This window comes from Plecotus auritus, assembly GCF_963455305.1.
Source record: "Plecotus auritus genome assembly, chromosome: 7".
Classification (NCBI taxonomy): domain Eukaryota; kingdom Metazoa; phylum Chordata; class Mammalia; order Chiroptera; family Vespertilionidae; genus Plecotus; species Plecotus auritus.
In genome coordinates, this window is record NC_137774.1 from 85,278,544 (window position 1) to 85,303,226 (window position 24,683).

The window sequence follows — 24,683 nt, forward strand, 5'->3', positions numbered from 1 at the left end:
TTATAACATTTTTATCAACTACTTGATGATATATTGCTTGATTAGTTTAATATCGACCAAAATGTCTATACCTTACAGCTTAGGATCTATGACTCCATCAGTTAACTTATTTATAAGAAAAATCTGGTATTTATGGGCATTAATCCAAGTTTTTGTTTTTAATCCATGTTTTTATGTTATACTAGAGGCCCAATGCACGAAAATTCATGCAAGAGTAGGCCTTCCTTCCCCCGGCTGCCGACACCAGCTTCCCTCTGGCACCCGGGACCTGGGCTTCCCTCCTCCAGCTGCCGACAGGCACCTGGGACCCGGGCTGGCTTTCCCTGGGCCGCCTGCAGGCATCCAGGACCCAGGCTGGCTTCCCCCGGGCTGCCCGCAGGCACCCAGGACCCAGGCTGGCTTCCCCAGGGCCGCCCACAGGCACCCAGGACCCGACTGGCTTCCCTCCGGCCCGGCTTTGTCAGGAAGGATGTCTGGTCTAATTAGCATATTACCCTTTTATTATTATAGACTAGTGGCCCCGATGCACGAAATTCGTGCACAGGGGCGGGAAGTGTCCCTCAGCCCGGCCTGCACCCTCTCTAATCTGGGACCCCTCGGGGGATGTTTGACTGCCTGTTTAGGCCTGATCCCAGCAGTCGGACATCCCTCCCGCAATCCGGGACCACTGGCTCCTAACTGCTCACCTGCCTGCCTGCCTGATCACCCCTAACCTCTCTGCCTGCTTACCTGCTCTCCCCCAACTGCCCCCCGCCCCCCGCTGGCCTGATCACCCCCAACTGCCCTCCCCTCCTGGCCTGATTGCCCCTAACCACCTCTGCCTTGGCCCCGCCACCATGGCTTTGTCCAGAAGGACATCCAGAAGGTCTCCTGGTCTAATTAGCATATTACCCTTTTATTAGTATAGATTTGATGGATGAATATTGCAACTTCAGAAAAATTTTTTATAACATGTTTTCCATTTGCATAAGTCTTAACTCCTTAACACAGTAACTAAGTTTCCCAGAACTTAATAATTAAGATTTAAATCCACTGTAAAAAAGATATAATGCATAGAAGTCTTCAGTTTCTTAGGTACATTACATTTTTAGTGGAGGTTACAATGAAGTAGAACCAAATCTGTGTACTGATTTTGTAGGCAAATAAAATATCATCTATTTCTTTATCATTAACCCTTTGGATATTTTCTTGAGGTAGCGAAGAGTTAAAATGTACTTGTTTTAGAGTATTAGAATCTAACTGACCCATTGAAGTAAGGTATTACCAAGTGAAAAGCTCAACAGTGGCCAAAAGGGCTGATTTTATAACTCATTTTAGAGTATTTGAGAAGGTGTGTTTTTTCCTTTTAACTTTTTTTTTGAGTTGAGGATAATTTACATACAGTAAAATGCACAGATCTTGGGTATTAAAGTTCCATGGATTTTGATATATGGTGTACACTTGTATTACTCACACCCACACAGAACATTTTCATCACCACTAATCCCAGTCAATTACCCTGAACCACTTCAGATTTCTTTCACTATAGTTTTAACCTTCTTTCACTATAGTTTTAACCATTCTGATTCAAAACTTCCTGGTTTTATGCTATTTGTATATTTTTGAGAAGTCCTTATTTATTATGTTTTGTAGCTTAATATTGAGAAAAGAAAGGAAATGCAACAAGAAAAGCAAAAAGCACTTGATGTAGAAGCAAGAAAGCAGGTTAATAGGAAGAAAGCTTTGCTGACTCGTGTCCAGGAGATTCTTGAAAATGTTCAGGTGTGTAATTTAAACTCTATTCAGTTATAATTAAGAAATCATGAGCTAAGCATTGAAGATAATTTTTCAGAAATATGTTTGCACTTAATAGTTAATTACCAATATCCTTTACTGTTCTGTTTGAGAAGTTTCATAATTTGTGATATTCCATTTCAATTATTCCAAAGAAAATTCACTTGCTTGTTAGTGATGACCAGTACTTGAGTCAGAGGGTTCGAATACAATGGAGTCATACATTGGCTATAATTGCTTCTTGTATGTGTCCTATGACTCTAAAAACACAGAATTCTCAGTGACAAAATGATAGAATTGTCCATTGTACTTTACCTCTGAATTAATCAAACTATTGACTCAATTATCTTATTCTCGTTCTTCGTTAAAGTAAATAACTGCCCCCCAATTTTTGGGGTGAAAATTCTGCTCTTAGATACACAAATGCAATTTAGAATTGATAAATAGAATTAATTGCCTAGATGCATCTTATATCCAAATTAAAACCATTTAAACAACTGATCCATATTTTTTGTAATTGTTTTTATTTAGTTTAATATAAATTTGTTTAAACAATTTGTTTTAAGGTCTGGATCATTTTATACTAAAAAGAAAGTAAATGAATTTGATTGAATAATTTCTGCCATATATAGCACTGTTTTGCTGGTTACATTTTTTTTTCATATTCTTAAGGATTTTTGGTTTGTGTAATTTATACTAGATGAGACATGTACAGTGAATTTTAGAATATTTCCCACTAACAGCTAGCTACTTTCATTTCTCTGTGGGTAGTAGATTTTAATTTGCAGATTATGATTACTTCATATATTAACTTTAAAATATATAATGTGTAGTACAATAAGGGTGGGTTTTTGAATTTGATATTTTTTATTATTGAAATAAAAATGGTCTATCATTCTTGGTCCATTGTGGGAATATATCAAATATATTACTAAAGAGATTATTGTTGAGTCTGAAAACTTTCTCTGTTTAATAGAGCATGTACAATGTTGAACTATAATGCATTATGCAGGTAGAGACATTTTATATATTAAAAATAGATTTCTAAGATCTGTCACATCTTTAAAACTTATGATTCTAGCATAAATTTTTTTGTTATTTAAATCATGTAACCAAAGGCTCGTGTTAGGGGTATATGAAAAACATTGAACCTATGAATATGTTCATAGACTTTGTGAATATGTATTTCTTTTGTTTTATTTTGGTCTTGAGTACACCTTGTTGTACTGTTTATTGCATAGTACCTGAAAACCATTATGCTAGTATGTCTTGGGATTTGTACAGTCAAACAGGAGTGCCATATGGTCTAGGAATGACACATGCAAAACAGCGTGAAAATCTTTCAGTAATCATGATTCTGGAGTCTATATTCACATAGTATTATGATTTCTGCCAGTTTAATATATGCTTGTGTAATCTTTAGAAACCATCCTAGTTCACTTTTAATTTTTTTGCAAAGTTGAATTATTTAAATACAAAATGAATTTTTTTTTTCTCTTGGATCTCTTGTGTACATAATTGCTCTCATCTTAATTTATCAAATTTTTTTACTTATTTTGCTTCTTCTAAAGCTCATTAACAGGTTTCTGTTTTAAATGATCATCCGTTAATTGTTTGAAGTTGAATTTTTTCTTATTTTTAAGTAATTTAAGCTACATGGCTGAGCTATCACTTACTACAAATTTATCTCATTACATAGACGGATTTTAGTTAAAATTTGGAGTAAGTATGTGGGAGACAGGCGTCTTATTACTGAATTATTTTTTCTTAATCACTATCCAGGGTAAGTTAGTCTTTGTTAAGGAGGGAATCATTTGTGTAATAAACTTAACGACTTACTACTTGTCTTATATATTACTATCCTTAAATGATAGCTCTTATAGGTGGAACAGTTGGTAACATTAATAACATATAACCAGAATAAAGTTAAGGAAAATGCTTCTATTCCAAGATTAAATTGCACATGGATATATGAATATCTGTGTGTGTGTTTACACATGCACATATGCTCATATATGTAGCAGAATAATTTTCTTTTTAAAAAAAATCTTAATAAATAGACAGAAATGACCACTAGATATTATTTATAGTAATTTGAGCTCCATGTGGTATAGGATATCATAGAAAAAGGTAATCTTAGTCTTTATTTGTGTTTTCAAATATTAGAACTCTGAATTTTAAATTTTAGTTTTATTTAGAAAACAATAAAATCAAAGGTGTTGTTTACAATGAGGAACTATTACTTCTTAAATTTCATTTTTCAGGTTAGAAAAGCACCTAATGCCAGTGATTTTGATCAGTGGGAGGCTGAAACAGTTTACTCTAATCCAGAAGTCAGAAACTTGAATGTTCCTGCTACCTTTCCAAATACCTTGCCAAGCTCTACTGAACACTCTACTTTAGCAAAGTTTGAAAAGATAACTGGAATTTTGCCATTGAATAATGAGGACCAATGTAAATCTAATGGAATAGACTTAACTAGGGATTCCGAAAATTTTAATTTCCTGAAGCAAGGTGGTAGTTCAGATATTGGTCATACAGAAAATGAAGCTTCTCTGAAGACCTTCTCAGCAACCCCACAAGAGACTCTTATTTCTGGTGGTCTCCTCCCAAAATATGAAGAACAGGATCCATCACTTTTAGAAGAAGTTACTCCAGATCCCTACTTAATGAGTCTCCAGAACCTGATGAAAAAGTCAAAGGAATATATAGAGAGAGAACAATCTAGACGCAGTCTGAGAAGTAGTGCAAAGGGAAGTGTTAATGAGAGTCATTCAGACAAAGAAAATGATGCCGTTAAAGTGACTGATTGCGTAAAGGAGAAGACTCAGTTTATGGGCAAACACTGTAGTTCAGTGATTCCTGATAAACCAAGCCTTAATAAATCAAATGTTCTTCTCCAAGGTGCTTCCGCTCAAGCAAGCAGCATGAACACAGCAGTTTCGGGTAGTTTTTCTAAAGCAGACATAGCTGTGGGAACTGGCCACCCCACTGTTTCAGATCCTGATTCTGATTTTAAAGTCATTCCCACTTTTGTTACTGAAAATAATGTTATCAAAAGTCTTACTAGTTCATATGCCAAATTACCTAGCCCAGAGCCAAGCCTGAGTCCTAAAATGCATCGAAGGCGTTCTAGGCCATCATCAGCATATAATATACTTATAAATAATCCAGTAAATGCCTGTGAATTAAGTCCTAAAGGAAAAGAACAGACAGTAGACTTAGTTGTTCAAGATACTGATGAAAAAACAAGCGTACCTGAAACGCTACCAAAGTTACCAACTGATTTAACAGGAGTTTGTTCAAGCAAGGTTTATGTCAGCAAAAATACATCTGAAGCTATACAGGAAATGGTTTTAAGTAATTCAAATCAGGTATGTCAATCTTCAGGAAATCAATTAGAAAATAAAGTTATACATGGACTTGCTATTGTGGAAGGTCAATTAATATCTGATGGAAGAGTTCCACACAAAATGGACAGTGCAAGTACTGCAATGCCAAGTTTGCATGAACCATATACCACTGATCCATGTATAGCAAGTCAAAACTTTGGAACCATGAGTGGACTCAAGTCAGCCAGTGTGTTAGAGAAAAGCTGCAGTTTACAAATGGAATTGAATAAGTCTTATGATGTAAAAAACCCATCTCCTTTACTGATGCAAAACCAGAATGCCAGACAGCAGATGGACACCCCTACAGTGTCCTGTGGAAATGGACAATTTTTGGATAACAGTTTTGAGAAAGTTAAACGGAGACTTGATTTAGATATGGATAGTTTGCAAAAAGAAAACTGCCCATATATCATAACAGCTGAACAGGAAAGGCAACATTTGCCAGAAAAAATACACCCTACAGGATCTGTCTACATCAACAAGAATAAAATGTTAGAAAGTATTTCCAGAGGTAAGAAACTTGGAAGTGTTTGATACCTGCCAAGCAGATGACACCTTTATTGAATACTTTTAATTGACATTTTGCAAAATAATCATCTTTTTTTTTTAAATAATCATTTTTATCTGTTCATTAGGATACTTAATTTCATTTATCTTACCAGAGAACATATTAGCTACAGAATTTTAAATTTTAATTTATGAATCTTTCACAATCCACTTGGTATTATAGAGAATATTGTTAATGATGAGGAAAAAGTTCTTGCATGAAATCACTCAGTTTTAATCCAGTGTATTGCTATGATTTCTTCCTTTTGGGCTGTGGTTTCTAATATTTTCATCTGTTTGTCCTTTCATTTGTGATGAGATCTCCTGTAGTTGACCCTTCAGTAAATACTTTAACATCAAATTATTAGAGAAGACTATCACAAGGCTCTGTAACATTTCAAGAATAGTATTTTTAGCCCTAGCTGGTTTGGCTCAGTGGATAGAGCGTTGCCTGTGGACTGAAGTGTTCAATTCTAGTCAAGGGCATATGCCCAGGTTGCAGGCTTGATCCCCAGTAGAGGGCGTGCAGGAGGCAGCTGATCAATGATTCTCATCATTGATGTTTCTATCTCTCTCCCTCTCCTTTCCTCTCTGAAATCAATAAAAATACTTTAAAATTTTTTTTGAATGACTAAAAAAAAAAGGTATCTTTAGCCCTAGCCAGTTTGGCTCAGTAGATAGGGCGTTGGCCAGAGGACAGAAGGGTACCGGGTTCGAATTCCAGTCAAGGATGGTACCTCAGTTGCAGGCTCCATCCCGGGCCCTGGTCGCACATGTGTGGGAGGCAACCCATCAATGTGTCTCTCTCACACTGATATCTCTCTCTGTCTCTCCTCCTCCCATCCACTCTCTAAAAAAACCAATGGAAAAATATCCTCAAGTGAGGATTAACTCCCCCCCCAAAAAAAGAATAGTATCTTTATTGATAGAAATTATTTCAAATTTCTGTTGCATCTGATGTTATATTAGCAACTTGCTAAAACGGCATCTGATGTTATATTAACAACTTGCTAAAACATGTCTTCTCCATTACTTACTACTTTGTTGTCATGGTTCATAGTTCTTCATTGCTGAGAATGGGAGACATAAGTCAAGAGAATTAAGTTCTTAGCCATAAACATTTCAGCTTTAATGTGATATCTGTCTTCCTGAAAAAAACCTCACGTTCTGTAAAATTGTTTGCTAAAAATAATAGGGTTTTTAGGAAAAATGGGGTTCGGGCTGACCATTTAAAACCTGTGCAACTTTATAAGAATGCTAATAAAAACAACAGTTGATAACCTGGGAAGCTAACCTGATCCTCCATGTAAACGAGATACCATGGCTAGAAGCTGTCTCAGGGAATCCCAAAGCCAACAAGTGGCGATTCTGGCAGTGGAGGCAGCCAGGTTGCTATCAAAGTGGGCAAGGGAGGCAGTGCCCCCTCTCTAGTGAGGGAGCTACTTGTCTTGAAGCACTGGACGAAACCCCCCATATTACTATTTTATTATCATCAATACTTTTTTTTAAAAGGCTTTGTCAAAATACAACCTTTCACGGAGTACTTTGAGAAAGGAGAAGGGGCATGGAAAAAAGCTCACTTGTCGGCTCCACTAGCACATGTTCAGCAGCACCTTTTTTTCACATTCATTTAAATGATGAAAGTGCTGACACAGGATAGGCATTTGCCTTTGTATTTCCAGAACAAATCTTGATAGTGGTGGGCACAAAGCAATCCTTAATAAAGTTGACAATCAGCTTAACTCGGAACATTTTTAATAATGCACAGTTAAAAAATATTCTTACAAATTGTTCTGCAATCCAAATATACAATAGCTTGGAAAACAAAAGCCAATGTAAAAAGACAGATTAAAGCAACTAGAACAGTACAGGTTTTATATGGCTCTGATTTTACAGTTTCCTACTGCATCATCAAGGTTAGAAATCTGTTACTCCAGCTGGCTTCATTGCTCAGGATTTAAAGAAATGCCTCTCTTTCTGGTTTCGTTTCACCTTCCAGATCCACCCAATATTCCCTAATATCAATTAGGAGCCTGTTGAATGAGCTGGTGAAGGTGGTGAGATGGGGGCCTTTATTTGATATAATGAAATAAGAGTCCCAAAAGAGAATGTGGTTCAAAGGAAGGGCCTGACTATATCTTGATTATATTATGTCAGATTCAGGAATAATCTCTTGTCAGAAACATACTTTAAGTTGATATAAAACATCAAATATTACATTTGTAAATTTTCTCAATCTGGGGGGACATGTTTCTTTTCAGAAGATGAGGAAATATTAAAAAGCAAGATGTTAGCATTTGAAGAAATGCGGAAGAGACTAGAAGAACAGCATGCCCAGCAGTTATCACTACTCATAGCTGAGCAGGAGAGGGAACAGGAAAGATTGCAAAAGGTGAGGAGTTAAAATGTACAGATATAGGGCTGGTAAGTGAAATTTAGCTGGGGATATCTAAGAATTTTAGTCATGGATAGGATACTTACAATTTTCCTCCAGAATATTTTAACCTAAAGGGGTCATTGGTTTTGATACATGGATAATATTTTTATTACCAGAATGTGAGGTTTAATGTTTAGATTCTTATCTATATATATAAAAGCCTAAGTGACTGAACGACCAGTCACTATGATGCGCACTTACCACCAAGGGGCAGACACTCAATGCTGGAGCTGCCCCCTGGTGGTCAGTGCACCCCCACAGCCAACCTCCCATGGTCCCTCCCTCCCTCCCCCCCCTCACCTGCTGGCCAGCCAGCCCTGATCAGCCCTGATCGGGTCTGGGCTAGATGGCCCAAATCCACCATGCATGAATTCATGCATTGGGCCTCTAGTCTAAAAATAATGTAGAATTTATCAAAAGGATACTTTAGTGAATCCTTAATTCAAAGTTTATATTTGTAAAGTTATTTTATAAGTAGATGCTATAATAAGCATTCTGCAAGAGTATATTTTAAGAGGAGGACACTTGTTTTAAGATTATTGTTAATATATCACATGTTTAAATCAAATTGTCAATTTTACTAGAGGGAGGAACACTTGAAATAGATAACAATTTGCTGATAATTATACATACTTTTAGCTAATCCTAAAATGATACTATTTTGGGATACAGTTTAACAAAATATCTAGCATGTTTTAATGAACTCTTTCTATAGGAAATAGAAGAACAGGAAAAAATGTTCAAAGAGAGGAAAGTGATTACAGCGGAAGCCTCTGAATTGGATATTAACAATACAGTGGACTTAGAATGGAGAAAAATAAGTGACTCCAGTTTGCTAGAAACAATGCTCTCTCAAATGGATTCACTCCATACTTCAAATTCCAATAGTTCTGGTAAATATTTTAAAATCTTTTTCCATTTGAAAAAATTATCCTATAGTAAGATATTTTATTTGTCACCCTTTAAATTGTAGCTTTTTCTTCAAGTAATTCCACTGCTGTTTACCAGCTGCTTATTAACTAGTGAAAAATTAAACGATACCAGCAGATCCAAGACTGGTTAGCAGGTGTTCGTGAGAAAAGGCACTTTAGCAAGGAAAATATCCGGAAATTTGACACAGAGTCTAGTCTTTGTTCATTCATGCAGCAGGTGGTATACTTCAAGTGAAAACACTGTTTGCTGTCTCCAGAGTAATCTTGAATTACATCTAATTCCTGTCCCAGTAAGAGTTTATCTTCACATCTTCAATTATCCTGAGATGCTGTTTGTGTTGAAAAGATCCATGTGGTACATAAGCCTAACGTCCATAAATACTTTAAGTGGATCAGTTTCAGAGGCAGTTGCCATTCTTTTTTGTTGGTGGTGTTCGTAATGAGTGTTGTGTTTATTTAGGTGTTTTGCATATTCTGATTATCTCACATCAAGTATAATACTAAATGTATATTTCTCTAGGTTTCACAAATTCTGCCCTACAACATAGCTTTGGTTCTGTAAATGAAGCACCATTCTACCTCTGGGGATCATCAACTAGTGGCTTGACCAAACTCTCCCTAACAAGGCCTTCTGGAAGAGCCACAACTAAATGGTCTCAGGTGGGCAAACTTAATGATACATGTATATCCATCTATCTACTACCTATTTATCTTTCTATATCTTTTTTTAAATATATTTTTATTGATTTCAGAGAGGAAGGGAGAGGGAGAGAGAGAGATAGAAACATCAGTGATGAGAGAGAATCATTGATCGGCTGCCTCCTGCATGCCCCCTACTGGGGATTGAGCCCGCAACCTGGGCATGTGCCCTTGAATGGAATCAAACCTGGGACCTTTCAATCCGCAGGCCAACGCTATATCCACTGAGCCAAACCAGCTAAGGCTCTTTCTATATTTTTTTAATATTTTCTATATTATCTTAGGTTATACAAATGAGCATGGGTATTTTTGTACAACCATCCAATAGTTTAGCTTTTATTAGCTTCTATGTAGTTTCAACTTACATAGAGCATATATTTATAGAAAAATTTAGTTCATTGTAATAGATAAAGAAAAACAATCTTGAGTATAATGCTCAAGTTATTAAAACATTGTGTGTCTCTTATCTCTTCTAGGTTTTCAGTCCAGAAGTACAAGCAAAATTTAATAGAATAACTGCTGTGGCAAAAGGATTTCTTACTCGTAGGCTTATGGAGACAGATAAATTGAAGCAACTTCGACAAACTGTAAAAGTAAGATCTTTATAAATTATTTGTATTTCACTTCTGTATCAGTTTCTGTCAGTCTTGTTACAGCTGAATTGGCAAAATAGTTCAGAACTTAAGCAGAGCAAACTATTTTTAGTTACTGTAATATAGGCAATTTTAGAAATCTGATTATTTCATTCTGATAATTTTTAAAAATATGTAAAGAAAGTAGTTTATGTATTTTCATCTCACTTTAAAGTTGAGTGCTGTTTTGATTCTGATAAGTAATAGATTTGTGTTCTTAGTAATTTTGGATTGACTGAGAAAAGGAACAAAAGGAAACTCCAGTGATTGTGAACCTTCCAAGAAAAATTGTTTTTGAAGGAGCATTTTTTTCTTTCAGGACACTATGGAATTCATAAGAAGTTTTCAGTCAGAAGCACCATTAAAGAGAGGAGTTGTTTCAGCACAGGATGCTTCTCTTCAGGAAAGAGTGCTGGCTCAGGTAAGTGTACAGATCCTGAAGGCTTTGGGAAATGGAAATGCTTTATTTCTCTCCCTTCACTTAACCACTGAAAATATGTTTTAATTAAAACTTTAATCTTTTTCTCTAAATAAAGTGTATATAATATTATTGAAACCTGACCTCATTTTTTTAAATGGGTACAATATTTTCTTCTTTTGAAACTAGTTGCGAGCTGCCCTGTATGGTATTCATGATATATTCTTTGTAATGGATGCAGCTGAAAGAATGTCTATTCTACATCATGACCGAGAAGCTCGCAAAGAGAAAATGCTCAGGCAAATGGTATGTTATCTGATTTTGTAATGAATAAGTAAAAAAGAAAAACTGTTTCTTCTACAGTCACAAAATACTTCTGAAACCAGCTGTGTGGGTTTTTCCCCCACACCAACCAGTTCTTTGATACCCTGGGTGTCCAACCATTCTATTAACTTCTGATAGTATCTACCTAGAGTTATCAGATACTACAAGTTAAGGAGGCAGTTAAGACTGTCCCCACTTCTTACACCAATCACACTTCCCAGGTTGTCACTTAAACTTCTGACTGATGCTATAAATTGAGGTTCCCGTTAACCCCACCTTCAGGTCAGTAATTTTATAGCATGCTCACAGAACATACACTTACTGGTCCAGTGCACAAAATTCGTGCATGGGCGTGGGGTAGGGTCCCTCAGCCCGGCCTGCACCCTCTCCAATCCAGGACCCATCAGAGGATGTCCACTGGGATTGGGCCTAAACTGTCAGTCAGACATCCCTCACAATCCGGGACTGCTAGCTCCTAACCACTCGCCTGCCTGCCTGCCTGATCGCCCCTAACTGCTCTCCCCTGCTGGCCTGATCCCCCTAACTGCTCTCCCTTGCTGGCCTGATTGCCCCTAACTGTTTCTGCCTCAGCCCCACCACTGTGGCTTTGTCCAGAAGGTCGCCCGGAAGATGCCCAGTCTAATTAGCATATTACTCTTTTATTAGTATAGATCAGTGGTCGGCAAACTCATTAGTCAACAGAGCCAAATATCAACAGTACAACGATTGAAATTTCTTTTGAGAGCCAAATTTTTTAAACTTAAACTATATAGGTAGGTACATTGTTATTAACTTAATTAGGGTACTCCTAAGCCTGCCTTTGCTAAAAACGTCCTCAATCTGATTGAGGCATGTGGCTCATGAGCCGCGGTTTGCCAACCACTGGTATAGATAACTAGAGGCCTGGTGCTCATCATAGCAACTGGTCATTCCGCCGTTCGGTCGATTTGCATATTAGGGTTTTATTATATAGGATAAAGGATATAGTAAATTATATAGATGACTAGCCAGATGAAGAGATGCATAGGGTGAGGTCCAGAAGGATCCTGAGAGCAGGAGCTTCTGTTCCTGTAGAATTGGGACCACCTTTCTAGCACATGTATGTGTTTACTAGCCTGGAAGCTCTCTGAACTTTAGGATTTTTTTTTAATATACTTTATTGATTTTTCACAGAGAGAGGAAGGGAGAGGGATAGAGAGTTAGAACCATCGATGAGAAAGAAACATCAATCAGCTGCATCCTGCACAACCCCTACTGGGGATGTGCCCGCAACCAGGGTACATGCCCTTGACCGGAATCGAACCTGGGACCCTTCAGTCCGCAGGCCGACGCTCTATCCACTGAGCCAAACCAGTTAGGGCTGAACTTTAGGATTTTTGTGGAGGCTTCATCATGATCAATTATTAACTCAATCTCTAGTTCCTCTCCTGTTTCCAGAGAATAGCAGATGAGGCTAAAAAAGTTCTAAACTTCTAATCATGCTTGGTCTTTCTGATGACTAGGAGTCCACTCAGAGTTACCTCATTAGAGCACAAGATGCTCCTATCACCCAGAAAATTCCAATGGGTTTAGGAGATCTGTGTCAGGATCCAAAGTCAAAGACCAAATATTAAAACAAAAGATGCACATGAGTGGGGGGGTAATGGGGAGATAAGAACACATGTAATACCTTAATCCAGTGGTCGGCAAACTCATTAGTCAACAGAGCCAAATATCAACAGTACAACGATTGAAATTTCTTTTGAGAGCCAAATTTTTTAAACTTAAACTTCTTCTAACGCCACTTCTTCAAAATAGACTTGTCCAGGCTGTGGTATTTTGTGGAAGAGCCACACTCAAGGGGCCAAAGAGCCGCATGTGGCTCGTGAGCCGCAGTTTGCCAACCACGGCCTTATTCAATAAAGAAATTAAAAATCACACACACAAAAAAAAAAAAACAACAAAAGATGCTTTTGCCATTCTTATCAGTCAGATTAAAAGGGTTTTAGAAGTTTAGCTCTGTTAGGAACTTGGATCAAAGACCAAATATTAGCAGGAACCAGGGGCAGAATCATATATATATATGCTCTTTTGAGTTTGGAATAGTTATACTAAATATCATTTTCTATTGACTTCAGCACCCTTCCTATAATTCTTAAGCACAGTTAATTCCCAGGATTACCAACAACACTTAAGACTATAGACTGATTTAAAAGAAATTGGTGAAAGAATTGCATATTGTTTTGTGATTAGATTTTGGAGTTTGAAGCTTTGAATGTTGCTTGTATGCCTGATAAACTGTCATCTACTCCTGATGGAATTTCCTTGAAACTATCATGTGGCTTTTTCCTTTTTTTGGAAATCAGAGTTAGAAAACAGGCTCCAAGTTCATTTGAAATATATCAGAGTGTTGGAGATCTGTGGTTTGAATCAGTGATCTTAGTGTGGTTGGCAAAAGAAAAGCAAATTTTATTGGGAAAAATTAATTATTTCATTGGGAAAAATTAATGTAAACGTTTTTAATTGGACTGCTTCAATTATAAAGACTAAGTTAAAGTTCAAAATGCTAGTAAGTGATGCCTGTCCATGCAATTAAGATCATCCTATACTGTAATTTAGTGGTATTACTGGGTACTGTTAGAGCTTTGTTACTTTTGTATTTTAAAGGATAAAATGAAAAGTTCACGAGTGTCTCTCTCCGCTGCAACACAGAAGTCTCTTGATAGGAAGAAGTATATGAAGTAAGTTTTTTCATGTCATGTCACACTAATTTAATTATTATCATACCCATTAATTTTAATTATCTGTTGGTCTGTATATTCATGTTAGAAATAAAGAACAAAAAATAAATTTTTAAAAAGAAATAAAGAGGAGAAACCAAGATGGCGGCATAGGTAAACACCTAAACTGCTGCCTCACACAACAATTTCAAAACTACAGCTAAAAGACAGAACGGACACCATCCAGAACCACAGGAAAGCTGGCTGAGTGGAAATTCTACAACTAGAAGGAAAGAGAGGGGCACACGGAGACTCAGAGGAGCTGCAAAAGGCTGAGGTACAGAGACGCGCGCAAAGAGGATGGGGGCTGAGTGCCTGGCTAGCTTTCTCTAGCGGGAGAGAGACAGAAGCTCCCAACTGCACTGAACCCCAGTTCCGACTGCACTGAACCCCAGTTCCGGGTGAGACCCTGGAGTCCCAGACTCATATGGGGGGAGTCTGGACTGTCGGGAAAAGAGAGGAGCGCACGGAAACTCAGAGGAGCCGCGAAAGGCAGAGGTCTGGAGGCGCGCGCGCAAGTGCACCCAGAGAGGACTGACTCCTGAGTGTGCCGCTGGCTTTCTCTAGTGGGAGGAAGAAGGAAGCTCCTGACTGCACTGAACTCCAGTTCCAGGCAAGTTTCTGGGAACCCTGACTCATTCGGGGAGAAACTGGACTGTCTGGCAGTGGGCGAAACTCGAGGGCAGCTTTCTCTCAGAGGTACTTGCAGCGATTACCAAGGGACACTGAGACCCAGGGGCCTCATAGGGCAGGGCTGACGGGAAGCCAAGGCTGTCTGCTCAGCCCTGAGACTCTACCGCATCCAAGCTGAGCACAGAGAGGCTTTTGCAATTTTGCAAGTCTTGTCTCATAAGGCTGTCTCCAACACAGAAGTTCTCTGGCGTAGACACAGCTGATCCTCACAGCCAATTGACCTGGAGGTCAATTCCTCCCAGTGATACCAACAACAATCAAGACTTAACTACAACAAGGCTGTACACACAGTCCACAAAGGGGTGCACCAAGAGTGTCCACCTCAGGTAACTGGGGAGGCTGAGCCACTGGGCCATATAGGACACCTAGCACACAAAGCTACTCTACCAACTCAGGGAAGCAGCGAAAATGTGAAGACAAAGAAACAGATCACAAACGAAAGAAATGGAGAGAAGCAAACAACTGGATATAGAGTTCAAAACCACGGTTATAAGGTTTTTCAAGAATATCCTAGAAAAGGCCGATAAATTTAGCAAGACCCTCGAGGATATGAAAAAGGACCAACTAGAAATTAAACATACACTGACTGAAATAAAAAGTATTATACAGAGACCTAACAGCAGACTAGAGGACCGCAAGAATTAAGTCAAAGATTTGAAATACAAAGAAGCAAAAAACACTTAACTGGAAAAGCAAAAAGAAAAAAGAATCCAAAAATCTGAATATAGTGTAAGGAGCCTCTGGGACAACTTCAAGCGTACCAACATCCGAATTATGGGGGTGCCAGAAGAAGAGAGAGAGCAAGATATTGAAAACATATTTGAAGAAATAATGACAAGAAAACTTCCCCCACCTGGTGAAAGAAATAGACTTACAAGTCCAGGAAGTGCACAGAACCCCAAACAAAAGGAATCCAAAGAGGACCACACCAAGACACATCATAATTAAAATGCCAAGAGCAAAAGACAAAGAGAGAATATTAAAAGCAGCAAGAGAAAAACAGTTAATTACCTACAAGGGAGCACCCATACGATTGTTGGCTGATTTCTCAACAGAAACTATGCAGGACAGACAGGAGTGGGAAGAAATATTCAAAGTGATGAATAGCAAGAACCTACAACCAAGATTACTCTACCCAGCAAAGCTATCATTCAGAATTGAAGGTCAGATAAAGAGCTTCACAGATAAGAAAAAGCTAAAGGAGTTCATCACCGCCAAACCAGTATTATATGAAATGCTGAAAGGTATTCTTTAAGAAGAGGAAGAAGAAGAAAAAGGTAAAGATAAAAATTATGAACAAATACATGTCTATCAACAAGTGAATCTAAAAATCAAGTGAATAAATGATGAACAGAATAAACTGGTGAATATAATAGAATCAGGGGCTTAGAAAGGGAGTGGACTGACAATTCTCGGGGAAAGAGGTGGGGTGCGGGAAGAGACTAGACAAAGGTCGTACACCTGTGGATGAGGACAGTTGAGGGGAGATAAGGGCAGAGGGTGGGGTGGGAACCGGGTGGAGGGGAGCTATGGGGGGAAAAAAGAGGAACAATTGTAATAATCTGAACAATAAAGATTTATTAAATTTTTAAAAAAAGAACAGTTCACTCTTCTACAGCTGAACTGATATAAATTCCTTTTTTATATAAGAGTTTTATAAAATCCAGTGGTTAAATCTGATTTCATCTTTAGATAAATATCTTTATTAACTACTAAATTTATCAGGGTTCAGCTTGTGTAACTGATAGTGAATCAAATCTTAAACATAGTTTATACCTATATGCAGTGTCACTTTTATATCTTTTAAATATGTTCATTTTCTAATATCCTAAAGACTTAATGGGAAGAAAAACTTAATGCAAGGAATATCCTAATGATTATCTTATTAAAACTCTTTTTTCTTGAAAGTAGTCTTTAATATGCTTAGTAGAGGTCTTTCATGGTACACTCTTTTAAGATGATTTGTTTCTGCCACCATGTATCACATTTGTAAACATGTCTTTTCCCCCTTTTGAATTCATTGTTTGTGTGTCCTTATTTTTATATTGTGTTAGAGCTGCTGAAATGGGAATGCCAAATAAGAAATTCCTGGTTAAACAAAACCCTTCTGAAACAAGGTGAGAAAAATCACTTGGCCTCGATAAGAGGCTATTTTTTTATTTTTTTAAAAAAAGAAAACGTTATAAATCCTGAGCTTGCTTTTTATTCGCTTTGTTCCATTTTTTCTCAGTAGAACACTCTCTGCTGAGTTGAAGGATCTCAGGGTCAAAATTGGTTTTAACACTTGGCCATGTACCTGGTCACATGTCAGATCAGATATTCCTGGAGGCATGCTGTCTCTGGTGAAAATTTGAGTCCATATTGTCCTGAGTTCAGTCCATGGTCTTTGATATTTATTTAGAAACCTTTGAAAGCTAACTTAATATTTCTGATCTGTTTTCTACTCTTGTATGAGTGAAGTTTCTTCTCAGATATTTGAAAGGAAAAATTGGCTTTTGTAAAGTATATAAATAAATTACCTAAAAGCAGCAGGATTAATACTTATGTTGGACATCTCTTTCCTGACAAAAACCTAAGATTTGAACTCTTGGTGAGCGAAATATAAGTACCATATTAATTTGCTTTAATCAGTTTGCTTTGCTTTGTAGTATTATAGTGGCCATATCATTACATAGATGACTTCTACCTCACTGTTATCATTTATCTAAAGAAAATGGGGAAAAACGGAATTTATCCTGTTGAATTACATTTTTTTTTATTTTGTTAACAGAGTTCTTCAGCCAAACCAAGGACAGAATGCTCCTGTTCATAGGCTACTTAGTAGACAAGGGTAAGAATGTAACACATAAGGGTATTTAAAATATTCAAATCGAGATTAGCTTTGAGAGGGAAAATAATTTAGAGCTCTTTGTATAAAGGATAGCTGTTTTTCAAATGTGATTTTTTTTTATAGAATTAGAAAGAACTTTTAAAGTTTTGTGTTCAAAGATAACTCTTTGGTTTACTATTGTATATTATATTTCAATTGTCATCTTACGTTGGCATGCTTTTACTTTTCATTTCATACCATTTTGCTCATTAAATATCGTAAACATCCGTATAGTAATTTCACCATCACCAAAGTGTTTCTCCAACAAAGTATGTTACCGTCTCCTGCTGAAGCAAAGTATAGCTTCCTTAATGAGCATGCATGACACTTAAATTATTTTCAAGCATATTTGTGTTAAGAACAGTTGATGCAGTATGGTTGCTTTCTTTGAATGTTGAACATCTAGACCTTAATGCAAGTGACTTATTAATTCTTTTATATTCAATTAGAACCCCTAAGACATCAGTGAAGGGGGTTGTGCAAAATAGACAGAAGTCTTCACAGAGCAGAGTGCCTAACAGAGCGCCTGTTTCAGGTGTGTAGCAATGAGTTTGCGAAGCCCATTGGGAAGAAAGAAGTGCACAAGCTGCCCTGTAATGCAGGCCTCACGCATGGGATCGGTTGTCCTTGCCACCATAATTCTGGCATATTCACAGTCATTCCTATAAGTGATCATTTGTGTCAGTAGTTTGTGGCAGTCAGGAGGAGATCTTAGTGAAACTGTTTCCAATGTTGATTTCTATAATAATTCCATAGAAACACTGTTGTTTTTAATCTGAAATTTTTGTAGAATTATATATGTTTAATTCAGAAATCTTTTTATAAATGAGTGACATGTAACAGTGATCTCATGCCTAAATCTATGCATGTTCAGTTTTGGGGAAGTGTAGCTAATACCCAGGAATATTTTATCTGTTCAGAAGGGAAAGAAATTCTCCCTCTGACCACAAGATCACATGTGAATATGCCAGTTGGGAGGGGGTATGTTGTTATTTTCTTGTGCTCAATAAGAAGCTTGCGTTAAATCTGTGTTCATTATTAGAGGATTCTTTAAGGATTAAACTAAATAATGTATTTTAAAATTCTGTGTATGGTGGCAAGAAGACAAATTCAGTGTTGAGCTAATGCAAAACGCTTAAGCTAACGTTTTAATATTTTTTTGTTATCTTTGTTAACACACTGATAAGCTCACAAAAAAATTACATGATCCATTAAAAATACCTTTTAAAATGCTTTTCTTTAATTATACTACTTTTTAAGCATTTAAAAGAAACCAAAATTAATCAGGCAATGACAATTAAATTTATAATAAATTATAATCTCATTAATATACAATTAGCATATTTTAGAGCTTTATTTCTAAGTGATTGTCTCCAAAGTAGGAGAAAACAAGCAACATTAGAAATTTTTTTCATATTGTCACCACTTGCTCATAGAAGTTCAAAGAAGGAATCAGATATTGATCATAACTTGGAAATGATTGCTGACCTTTGCATGTAGAGAGTGAATTTCATTCATAATGTTGCATGTTTGGACGATAATTTAAATGTCATCTTTTGGAAGTCACTGTGAATGACAGTTGGTTCTTTTATGCAGTTGAAGATCCTGCTTATTCCAGAGGGAGTCAGAATGAGCTGTTTGAAAAATAACCTTTTGAAAGAACTTAGACCAAACACCAGATCTCTTGCTTGTGATGTTATATAGAATTTTCAACTTTGGAAAATTCAACTTTTTAAAAGGACATTTTCAATTTTTCCCCATGTTAGTTATATATATATATATATATATATATATATATATATATATATATATGGTGATAAAGCCTAGCTAGTTGGCAAATCATTGAGGAATTAATACTGTTTTGCCTCGAATTATCTATTTGCTACAGTGACTACTCTCCATGTTCTTTCTCATGCATTTCATCTCCACTTTTTGTCACTTGTGAACTTGTAAGCAAAATAGCAACTACTGTTTTTATTCAGTAATGTTCAATAGTGTTAAGGGTGAATAGGAAGTCACCGCAGTTAATAATATACAATGAATTTCAGTATTGAGAATTATTGTAATTTAATTGCATTGCAACATAATTAATATAAATGAACTCAACCCTTGAATTAGCATGTGTCATTAATATATACCTAAACAGGTACAGAAATTCTTTCCTAAGATTTACTTAGACATGAGTGCATCTATAATAATAAAACGTAATATGCTAATTAGACCGGACAACCAAACAACCTTCCTGACGAAGCCGGGGCTGCGAGGGCCGAGGCAAGCCTCCGCGGCTGCAAGGGCCAAGCCCCTTGCACGAATTTCTCACATCGGGCCTCTAGTATTTAAATGATTTAAAAAGACTAGAGAATCTTACCCTTTTACATAAAATGAAAATTTGGGATATGTAAAATTCTAACTGTGAATCTCAACACAGGGCTTCATAGGTGTTCTTGAAAAGATTACTCTTTCCTGCTTAGATTTTTAATGGTCTGGATTATGTTTCAAACAAGTTTGAAATTATGCTTTGATTTAATCTACATGGAGAAGCAATTAGCAATTTTAGGAAACTAATTTTTAAGATGACAGAATATCATACTCTTAGAATGAAGTAGAATTCTAAGATGTTAAAATTTACTGCAAAGCACTTAAAGTTGTTTATAGTTTTTACAAACTAAATTGCAATGTCTGATCTTGTGTGCTTTAAAGCATATTTGTTCACTTTATGTTTTGTGTTTAACTCAAGGGTTGATAGTGAAATTCAGAAACCACTAATTAAGGCAAAGTAGGAGGCAGCAATGAAAAATGCGTAAGGAATGCAACAAAGCAGGTTGAATTGAGTTCTCAGAATCTCTGCTTCTGGCTCTGTTACCTAGGCAGGTGACTTACTCTCCTGTGTCTCAGTTTTATTGCTGAGGTAGCAGTTTCTACCTCAGGATTTTATGTAAGGATTAAATATGATAATGTATATTGCTTAACTTAGTGCTTGGCAAGAGCATTCAAAAGTATCGTTATAGAAAAAGTAACATTGAGAAATAATATTAGTTTTGCTCTATTTTTAGGAGTATATGCAGGAAAAATCCAAAGAAAGCGGCCAAATGTTGCGACAATTTAAGAAGACAACATTCATTAGGATAAAAAGGGGGGGGTTTCATCCATATTATTGTCCATGCCCAAGACTTCCATTTCACCCTGGACTGTTTGCACAGACAAAGAGACGTCAAAGGGCTGAATAATTATGTGGGTAATATGGTCAGTCTGGCTAATTCCTTCCCACACCCCCATTTTCCTTTTAATATTAGGTTTGGGTAAAGAGAAATTAGTGTTTAGTTAATTGACTCATCTCTATGCTTAACCTGTACAAACATAAGTTTGTTTTATGTACCCATATGTCTATTGAGAACTTTTTGTAAACTTAAAAGGACATTTGGGTTTATTTTTATAAAATACTGAAAAGGTGTGATAAAATATAGGTTCTAAAATATAAATTTCATTCATCTCTGCATACTGATTGCTGAATTTGATAAATTAGATACTGTTCTATTCAAGGGGAAATTATTGCAGAAAAATGTTTTCTCCCGGTTTTGTAAAAACTGATTAATCTCTCAGCCTTCATATTCTTGGTCTTACAGGATAACCACATAGAATAAAACATTTGCCTGCTGATTGTGGTCCACCTAACATTTACCACAGAAGTATCTGGGGATCACCCTTGTGGTCATAAGCACACATTTCTCTCAATAGCTAGTTGTCTTACAGAAATGTTAGGTTTGATGTTTGTTGCCTAGTACTCTGAGAAACATTTCTGCTGAATTATAAAATCTTTCTGTGGAGGGTGACAACTTCGGTGAAGACAGTACAGTCTTCCTGAATGTAGTGGCATGCATTGATATTACATTCATCTCTGTAACATAGAGTGTTGCATGCAGTTTTATTTTCCATTTAGTCTGTATATTTTGTTTCTTCAGTGTCTGCTTTTTCTAGCATGATTGATTTAGAAGAGAACAAAGGGCTATATAACATAAGAAGGTCAGATTTTCAAATGGGATAGTAATATTATCTAGTTGAAATTCTGCATTATTTAAGAAGCACTGCCTTTTTAAGTTTTTCATCACTAACATATTCATTTAAAATATAAACCAAAAAATGTTACTGAGGAACTATGATTTTATGAAAGAGAATGCCACTTAATTTATGATAGCATTTCCAAAAAGGGCTTTGTGCTTCTTACATAAAATTGGGACTGTGTACATTTAACCTGTCTGAATTTTTAAAAGATACTGGTGTTTGAAAATGTAGCCTATATGTATTCCTAATATTCTTTAAAGAATGGAGATAAAGATTGTTTTCTTTGATTTTCTGTTCTATTTAAAATTTAACTTTTACAGCCAACCATGGACAGAAAGTAATAACCTACTCTATCTGGGTGTAAACTTTATTGAGATGTATCATTTGTTGAATGAATAAACCAGGAAGTTAAAAGACAGATAAAATGTCTGAGTTACCAATTTTTTTATTTGTAGGCAAGAATATCAAATTATCTTAATATGATAAATTATGCTTTATCATTCTGAAACCTCAGGAGACAGATTGCTCATATCATTGTGGATCTTTCCAGTAAGAAAGATACTAAAAGATTTGTGTACACTAATACAAATTAGCTAAAATAAATAGTATGTTTTGGAGAAAGTTAAAACTAGTTTTAGATTAAGGATGAGAAACTTGAGTGTGTTTTTTTTAAGCTAGAGCATGTGTGTTTTATACCTTGTTTAAATGTTCACAGCTTTTCTCAGAAAAGTGCCAGACATTGTTTTTGTGCTTTTAATGGATTTTTATTTATACGCATTATTTTTTTAATATTTACTTTGAAGTGGAATGTTCATTAATGTGAATTGTATTTATTTTTATACTTTAATTTTCACTAGTTCTGCTTCTAGGAAAAAGACAAAATAAACTTTTCTTAAAGGAAATCTAGTTTGATCTTTTTTATTTACCAAGGAAAGGACTATTAAGGGATAGATGTTAAAAAGTATTGGGTCAAAATATTAATACTGTAATATGGTCAATTTTTACAATTAAAAGTCCCATGAAAAGTATACCCCACTATTTAATATGTAACCTATACCAGTGCTTATTCCAGTATTTAATGTTGCATGACTCGGACTTCTCAGAAGACAAAAAGTTCACTAGGGGTGGAATGTCTTAGCTTACTAAGTTAGAAGCCTGCTAAGGAGCGAATGGGAGCAAATACTGAGGTCGAAGCTCACATAAAAGCTGCTAATTTGTACAGCTTTGAGTTCAGCTCTTGGTCCTGCCTGTCGTATAATGTGAGCCCAGTAAAATGCTGCTCATTTTCACTTCTTACTGAGATATACTGCATTGGATAATCTGCAAGGCAGTGTGAGAAGAGCCCTCACTTTTCCCATGGCCACCCTTGAACTCTTGTTCATTTCATATATTGGGAATAATACATATGAGAGAAAACTTATTATTCACACTGAGCGGAAAGAAAGGGCCCATTCTGGAGATGAAGATCTTTGTTTTCTGTCAGGTGTCACTGTTCCATGAGCAACCACAGGCAATCTCTACCCCCTCCCCATGAAAAGTAATAGTTACAAAAAGAAAAGCAAATGGAGTTGGAATGCTTGATCTCTAAGGGACCATAGTAGGCGTATGTATGTGTAGATTATAAAAATAATTAAAATAAAAACAAAGGAGACTTAGCTGTTGAATATACAGCCAATCAAACTGGAATATGGTGCAGTGGAGTCCCATCCTTGATCAAGTTGTAAAGACAGCTCTGAGGGCAAAAAATTGTGTCTAATCAAAATTATACTTGAAAATAAATATTGCCTTTTCCTCATTTATTTCTTCTTTCTTCCTTTTTGGTCAGTTTCTCCGTGGCTTTCAATTCTTCTGTTTCTTGAGGTGGTTGGCAAAGTTGCCATCTGAATGGTGGTTTCCTTCTCAGTGTGTGGTGGGAAAATCCCTTATTCACACTTTCCATAGGTTTTAACATCTGGTTCAGGATGACTTGCACTATCTGTTGAATGCCCACTGGGGTCCTGTGTAACTCTCCAGAGCAAGGATCATGAGAACAGGCCAGGGAACCTGTCCTGGGCCAGGACACTAGGAGAAGCCAGTTCTCTCAGGGACTTGAAGGAGGACAGAAATCTGCCAGTTCCTACGCTCATGTGTGCACGGAGACTTAGTCACCCTGAAGCCAGACATGACTGGAACACTGAAGGCTTGGTTTGTGACCAGTCTGTTGTGGAATGGGAGACACCTGGGAGTCCACCGGAACTGGACCTGGGGACAGACTATTGCCACATTTTTAGTCCCAATTTTAGATCATATTGTGGAGTGGGGAACCCTCCACCCAGGAAAAGTTGAGGTGGTGTGGATGGATGAGCCATGGTCTGACAGGCCTGGGGAGCCCCAAAGCCCTAAGCCTGCTGGAGGGTTGCATACTGCTCATCTGTATAGAGTGGTTCAGGGTAGCCAGAGGCAGTGAGGGGCCAAATCACAGGCACACATTCACTTGGGACAGAAGGCATGTGCCTAAATCTCAATCCCTGTCTTATCAACATCACTTATTCCCACTGAAGACACAACAGGGTGTAACTCCTAAGTCTTGGCCATAGAGAGGTGAAGACGGACCCACTGTGGAATCTTACCCTAAGGGGCGCATTGAGGTCCTGGTTGCTAGGTTGGTCGCAGCTGCTGGAGGCCTGGGCTCGAGAATGAATACATGTAGTTTTGCTTACCTTCAGAGCAAGGGGGATAAGACAGCCTGGGTCCTGGTCCTGCTTCAGGGGCTGGCTCAGGAGAGACCAGCCCACACTCTGGGGCTCTTGTGGAAAACCAGGCATCTGCCAATGTTCCTACCTACACAAGCATAAAGGATGCTATTGAACAGGAAGACAGATATTGTGAGAACTGTGAACCTTAATTGGTGAGACCGGACAATCTGCAACACGAGACATCTAAGAGTCATAAGTCCTGGATGGGACAGGGACCCCATCAGCAGCACAATCATTTGGGGACTGACTGTTGCCACCTGTGAAGCCCCAGTATCTTCATATTTCAAGGGGAGCCTCTCCATCAAAGACAATATCCACAAGGTTTGAATGAGCTATGGCCCCACAGGCCTGAAGGGCTTCAGGTGCCCAAAGCCCGCTGCAGACATGCCTACTATGTATGTGCATGCTGAGCGGT

The 24,683-nt window shown here is 37.1% G+C and overlaps 1 protein-coding gene across 10 annotated transcripts in view; it reads left to right on the forward strand.

Annotated features, from left to right (window-relative positions):
• CCP110 (centriolar coiled-coil protein 110) overlaps window positions 1-22,432 on the forward strand; it is a 28,634-nt gene extending 6,202 nt beyond the window's left edge. For 4 of the 10 annotated variants that reach the window (XM_080681070.1, XM_080681073.1, XM_080681078.1 and 1 more), the window contains 13 exons: window positions 1,633-1,761; window positions 4,038-5,676; window positions 7,973-8,103; window positions 8,864-9,041; window positions 9,601-9,740; window positions 10,256-10,372; window positions 10,731-10,832; window positions 11,019-11,135; window positions 13,800-13,873; window positions 16,660-16,722; window positions 17,376-17,435; window positions 17,924-18,009; window positions 20,528-22,432. In XM_080681070.1, coding sequence (XP_080537196.1) covers window positions 1,633-1,761; window positions 4,038-5,676; window positions 7,973-8,103; window positions 8,864-9,041; window positions 9,601-9,740; window positions 10,256-10,372; window positions 10,731-10,832; window positions 11,019-11,135; window positions 13,800-13,873; window positions 16,660-16,722; window positions 17,376-17,435; window positions 17,924-18,009; window positions 20,528-20,580 — 2,889 coding nt within the window. In that variant the 3' untranslated portion in view covers window positions 20,581-22,432. The remainder of the gene's footprint in view (window positions 1-1,632; window positions 1,762-4,037; window positions 5,677-7,972; window positions 8,104-8,863; window positions 9,042-9,600; window positions 9,741-10,255; window positions 10,373-10,730; window positions 10,833-11,018; window positions 11,136-13,799; window positions 13,874-16,659; window positions 16,723-17,375; window positions 17,436-17,923; window positions 18,010-20,527) is intronic. The other 6 variants (XM_080681076.1, XM_080681071.1, XM_080681077.1 and 3 more) reach the window with 3 other exon arrangements.
• Window positions 22,433-24,683: the final 2,251 nt, after the last annotated feature.